Below are 5,696 nucleotides of genomic sequence, written 5' to 3'. Positions count from 1 at the left end.
ATTAACGTCCAGGCATTTTGACATCATAGACAGTTGCTTTTTTCAATAAAAATGGAACTCGTAAATATACTTACCTTGTCATTGGTCATTTGCAAAATTATTTTGTAAAAAAATATTTTGATTATACACACAAGTACTCTGACGTTGATGTTCAAAAGATGCTTGAGTTTCTGATTGACAAAACCTATCTAGTTTTTGGAGATCAGGTTTTCCAACAATGTGTTGGAATTCTTATGGGTACCAATTGCGCCCCGTTATTAGCAGATACTTTTTGTATTCATATGAAGCAGAATTTATTCTAAAAACTTCTACATGAGAAGAAGGAAACATTTGCTGTAGCCTTCAACTCGACATTTATATATCTAATATATATCGACGACGTATTAACAATAGCAGCTTCCATTCATAAGTCGATTCGATATATCCCAGCTTGAAATAAAGGACACCACAGAGTCTGACACATCTGTTTCATATTTGGATATCTTACTAGAAAAAAAAAACGGTAATGGTAACCTAACAACAAAACTTTATGATAAATGTGCTATACTATAATACTGTCTATCATTAAGTCAAATAATTATGTCGTTTTTCATACTTTAATTGTAAAGCCATTATTTACACACTTAATTGTCTACGGATCTTCCCATTTTTCCCGATTTTGACAAGGAGCACACGCTGGGTGTGACCGGTCAGCAGGGGATGCTCACTCCTCCATGGAACCTGATCCCACCTCCGATGTTTTGGAGGTCCGTGTTTGCTCTGCTCCCAATTAAAATGAGTTTGAATACTGTTTGTTATATTCATACTAGTATTTCATTCTACAGAATCTGCTGGAAGCGGCCGATAATCGAACCTTAATATGCTACCCTTCCTCGCAGGTAGTTGTTTCAGTGTGAATACTTATTTTTTTTTTTTTTTTTTTTTCTAACATTCTATCTACATTTTTTTAAATCATTGCAATATTTTCTCTTCTTCTGAAGAAATCTAAAAGCCTCTGTTTATGATACAAAGCACTGTTTATTGCAAAGTTTTTAAATCAATATCTTTATATATGATTGTTCAGTATAAAATGCTCCCAGATTCGTTAAAGATATAGAAAATAAATAAAAATTATATCAAACAACATTTAGTCACGTGAACAATATCTATAAATTGTATGATATCCTTAAAATATTTCTAAAATACCGTCAAAAATGGCTGTATGGATTATTTTATGCAGATAAAGAAAGAGAGATGTCTGAACAACCTCTGATTCAAAATTACTGAATCATTAAAAAGCTTATTTAGAAAACATTTTCTAATATTGCACGTCCTAATTTTTAATTACAAAAAGTCTGATCTTTACGACACCAATAGAAAATGATCTACATTTGTATTTTAGTTCAATCATATATTCATTTTTTTCCCTACATGTATATCTAGTCAGTAGTGTATTTCTTGACATGTCAAATCCCATTTTTTTGCAAGTCACTATTCTGAACATTTTGAGTTCGTATATTTACGTTTCTTTTCAAATCCATTCGTTGTGCGAATGGTTCAAATAAAAAGAGTAGGGCTGATAGGAGTGCGTTTGTTCCAATATAGTGGCATGTTGCATAGTAACCACTGGTCAGATCTCGAAGGAACCCTTAAAAAGAAACATAAAATGTTACACAAGTATTCCATACAGCGTAAAATAAAACTTTAAGAAAACAGTGTATATATGTTTTTGTGCTCACCAGAAAAAGGTATTGATGTTGCCAAGGTACATGTTTGTGCCAAAATAAGACAAGCATACGCCGTGGGAAATTTCTCGATTCCGACTATTTTGGTTATCATAGAAGAAAACAGTGCAAAAGGAGATCCGGCGAAAAACCCATACAGTGTTATAAACAAACAGAAAGCTACAAAAGACTCTAAAAGGCGGGCCATCTGGCTTAAAGTACCAAGAATAAACATTGTTATAACAATGATGTGGGATGTACGAATTCGTTGAATATCCGAAAGAAATCCCCAAACAACCCTCCCGAGGAAATCCGTAAATCCTGCAATGCAAACCAGTATAAGAATTTCATTGTCTGAGATTCCCTTTTCTCGAGCAAATGCTGGTAGGAACACAAAAAAGATAGCCGGTACAGCTGAGAAACAAAAGGCAACTAAAAACAATATGAATTCAATTTGCTTGAGGACTGTCAAATCTATTTTCTTCAAGTAGTCGTGCCATTTCATCTCTTTTATCTTCATGTTTGTCGTTGACTTTTGAAGGCTTAAATCAACCAATGATATCGACATTAAACTCATATTACTGAGATACTGCGAGAAATTAGGGGTTTTGAGTTTGTGTGTTGAGGGTGAATTTGCATCATGTGATATTGTCACTGTTCTTCGTCTCGTCTTGACAGGTTCCCGGGATAAACGTATATTTGGAAGTGAACTTGAGAGTGCACTGTTATCGTTCGTTAACGTTAAACTATTTGTTCGTTTTACAATTGGTGAAAGTAATAGGTTTTCCTTTTCGGGCAGTTTCTCATTTCTTTTAGACAGTCCATATTGTTCTGGAGGAGTCAAGAGGCAAGCAGCTATAAGAACATGCATATATAATCCTGAAACTAATAATAATGCTCCTCGGACGCCATACTCGTCCATGCAGAATCGAATGTATAATGGGTAGGCTAGGCCTCCTAAGCATGCTGCTGCCATTGAAAGCCCATTTGCTAATCCCCGTCGTTTATGGAAATATCTGCCAAGAATCACCAGCGTCGGTGGAAATAAAAATCCTCCTCCGCAGCCTTTCAAACACACACAAAGAAATTGATTCAAATTATAAACAGGAAATAAATATGTGTCAGTGCAGTATACTGTATCTTTCTAACACAATGTTTGAAAATAGTAAAAACAGTAATAAATACTGCTGTTCTGTTTATAGCCTAATGATACTGGAAAAAGACTCATTGATTGATATCAACCTTATTTTAATAAATATTCCATCTTGAACCTTGTAAACTGTCTAATTACTTGAAAACAATAAAAGGTAATACAGGTTGACATTTCAAATCAAAATTTGTAACCACCGGGTATTAAGAATTTCTACTGGTTTTAGACAAAGGCAAAATGCTATACTTGAATCCAAGGTTTGATTTTTTTCTAATTGGAAAAAATAGCCCAATATAAGTTTGTTTAGCATTCATGAAAAATAATAATATCGCTATGTTTGTGAATGCCTTGTTAGGCATATACGATGAATTCGAAAAGCTTGATAAATCGCAATACTCTGTACACTAGCTCAGAAATCTTTACATTAATCATTATACAGTTTATATTGCTTCTCATGAACAAAAAAAAAAAAACACAAACTATAGTAGATAGCTAGGTCAATCATTAATAAATGTTTGAAATATATTTATAAACACTGAGCCTCTATTTAAATCCGTAAATAAGATACGAACTTCTGTGCTCTTATACTTTGAAATCAACAAACTCCCTCTGTTTTGCCCTTTTCATTTCAGTTATCAGAATAATACATGTAAAACATATTTCTAGACAAAAAAGTGACACTATTATAGTTCGAAGCAAGCGAAGTTTTCAACATAAAGAACTTCCGACCGACATTCGGGGACTTTATATGGCTGCGAGTTGCAGGCCTTAAAAATTCTATAGTAAAGAATACAGCATTTTTTTGTTTACTCGTTTCGATGGTGAGTTTCTAGGAGTATACTCGTCATATTTAAAGATTATTGTGAAATACATATGGCTTCTATGAAGATATAATTGGTGAAATTACTTTAAAATTTACATTTAATTATAGCATACCGAATAGAATACTGAGTGTGAAGATGATGAATTCAACATTCATGGCGAATGCGCTTAGAGCGTATGCCGCTGTACAGAGGAGGCCACCAACGAGACAAAAGAACCGGGATGATTGGAAATTTATTCCTATGGATAATACTGGTAAGGCTGAAATTGTCAAAAATAAGCCATTATAATCTTATTGTATATTCAAATGTAGTTTTTTTTTTTTTTGCCTTGATACGATAATTCTCAGAACAAAAAAAAATATCATATGATAAATTTTGAGTGGATCTATCTTACCCACTACTGCAAAACAGACGGCCTGAAGTGACGATATCAGTGACGTCACGGAGACGCTTGCATCAAACATCTCCAAAATTTCAACGAAGAATAATCCAAAAGACTTGATTGATCCAATATGTAAGAATGAAATTGCAGAACTTGCTAAAATTGCAAACAGAAAAGACTGATATTGATAATATTAAAACTTCACCGATTTCACATTGTGTTAACAAAATATTGATAAGGATTTCGTTCCAAATACAAAGACACTAATGAATTTAAATTATAAAGCATAATACAATATCACCCTTAGATATCAACACGGTGAAAGTTCTCCCAAGACCTGACCCATGAGGTGACTGGCCTTAATTAAGAAGGCCAACAGCTGAGGACAGGTTGCATATGTTGATCAATTCAAAGTACATGTACCTCATTTTACTATGTTGAATTCCTAAAGGGTATTTTGTTCAACTATTTTCATAATTAAGCCTCACATTTGAATGGGAGTGACCATTAAGCAGTCATATTGTTTTGTAAAGGTTGAATGAAGATGCCGATGTCAAAAAGAAATCTTTGCTGCAGTGAGGGTTTATATTAGCTTTTTAGCTATTTTACTAATTAAGCTACTTTACTATGCTATTTTAAGGTATAGTTAAATATCTCCTCGCACCAACAGTAACATACTGTATTACTAGTCAACGAATTCGAGGAGTATGTAATTTTCTATCACTATCATTCTTTGATAAATGCAACATGATTTATAAAATACGAACAATCATTTCTTGGCGATATAGTATGTAGCTTAGCATATTTTCAACTGTATGCTCAAGTCTAAACTTTGGTTGCGATATGTCAAAATACATTTAGATAATATTTTAAAAACAATTCCTGAAACAATTTTTATACTTTTTGTCGCATACATCGAGATATCAAGAGAGCACAATGTTACTAGAACATATGGCATGATCCATAACTAGGTCTTCTTGAAACAACCACACTTGAGTGTTGCATAAAATCTGTTTTTATTATTTTTGATTCATTATTTATATCTTCAAACATCCGCCCATGCTTATTCAGTGTATTTCCATTTTCACATAAGACCTGAGATTTTGATTTAATTATCAATATAAGATTCAAGATATCCGTTTAGATAGATAAAATATTCGGAATGTGTTGCATCCTAAAACTTTAATAGTTCAGTGTTACAATTTACCTCCCAGAATTACCCAGGACCAACCTCGATCCACTGGATTTCCAAGACTCTCTGCGCTCATTGTTTATCCTGGAAAAAAACTTTTTGAAAGAAAAATTTTTTTGAAGTAAAATTCTAAAATTTCAAAGTACAATCATAATCATGCATGAAAAAGGCTTTTTTTTTAAATTCAGCTTTCCAATAATAAAAGCAATATAACAACATAACTGTGAACAAATTTAACAGTTAAATTATGACTTAATTGGTCCTGCATATGTACGTAACTAAAATGATTGTGTAAAATTGATTGTAACTTACGTGAATATCCACATGGAGGTTAAAGTGTGTTTAAAATGCAAGTACCTGTTGTTTTTCTGCAGTTTAAAGGAATATCATATACTAAACTTACTTATTACTGGATACTCATAGCATGTATTTTTCGCAATAGGTA

General features: G+C 32.8%; 1 protein-coding gene across 1 annotated transcript; it reads right to left on the bottom strand.

Annotated features, from left to right (window-relative positions):
* Nucleotides 1-1,367: 1,367 nt before the first annotated feature.
* LOC133181415 (monocarboxylate transporter 1-like) lies at nucleotides 1,368-5,339 on the bottom strand. Its single transcript, XM_061315928.1, has 5 exons — nucleotides 5,267-5,339; nucleotides 4,072-4,215; nucleotides 3,790-3,936; nucleotides 1,719-2,768; nucleotides 1,368-1,627 (listed from the first exon to the last, which is right to left on the bottom strand). The coding sequence occupies exons 1-5, from the start codon at nucleotides 5,325-5,327 to the stop codon at nucleotides 1,446-1,448; spliced, it is 1,584 nt and encodes a 527-aa protein (XP_061171912.1). The 5' UTR covers nucleotides 5,328-5,339; the 3' UTR covers nucleotides 1,368-1,445.
* Between the last annotated feature and the right edge of the window lie 357 nt (nucleotides 5,340-5,696).

This window comes from Saccostrea echinata, unplaced genomic scaffold (assembly GCF_033153115.1).
Source record: "Saccostrea echinata isolate AGI-Se365-2 ecotype Australia unplaced genomic scaffold, CSIRO_AGI_Sech_v1 ptg000008l, whole genome shotgun sequence".
In the NCBI taxonomy this organism is placed as follows: domain Eukaryota; kingdom Metazoa; phylum Mollusca; class Bivalvia; order Ostreida; family Ostreidae; genus Saccostrea; species Saccostrea echinata.
This window is presented reverse-complemented; position numbering and strand designations above follow the sequence as displayed.

Bases quoted from the DNA above. Each gene is read 5' to 3' on its own strand.
- LOC133181415 (XM_061315928.1), bottom strand. From the start codon at position 5,327: ATGAGCGCAGAGAGTCTTGGAAATCCAGTGGATCGAGGTTGGTCCTGG. The intron at 3,937-4,071 runs GTAAGATAGATC...TGACAATTTCAG, and splicing joins CGTCTGTTTTGCAGTAGTGG to CCTTACCAGTATTATCCATA. The intron at 2,769-3,789 runs GTATGCTATAAT...TGTGTTTGAAAG, and splicing joins CACACTCAGTATTCTATTCG to GCTGCGGAGGAGGATTTTTA.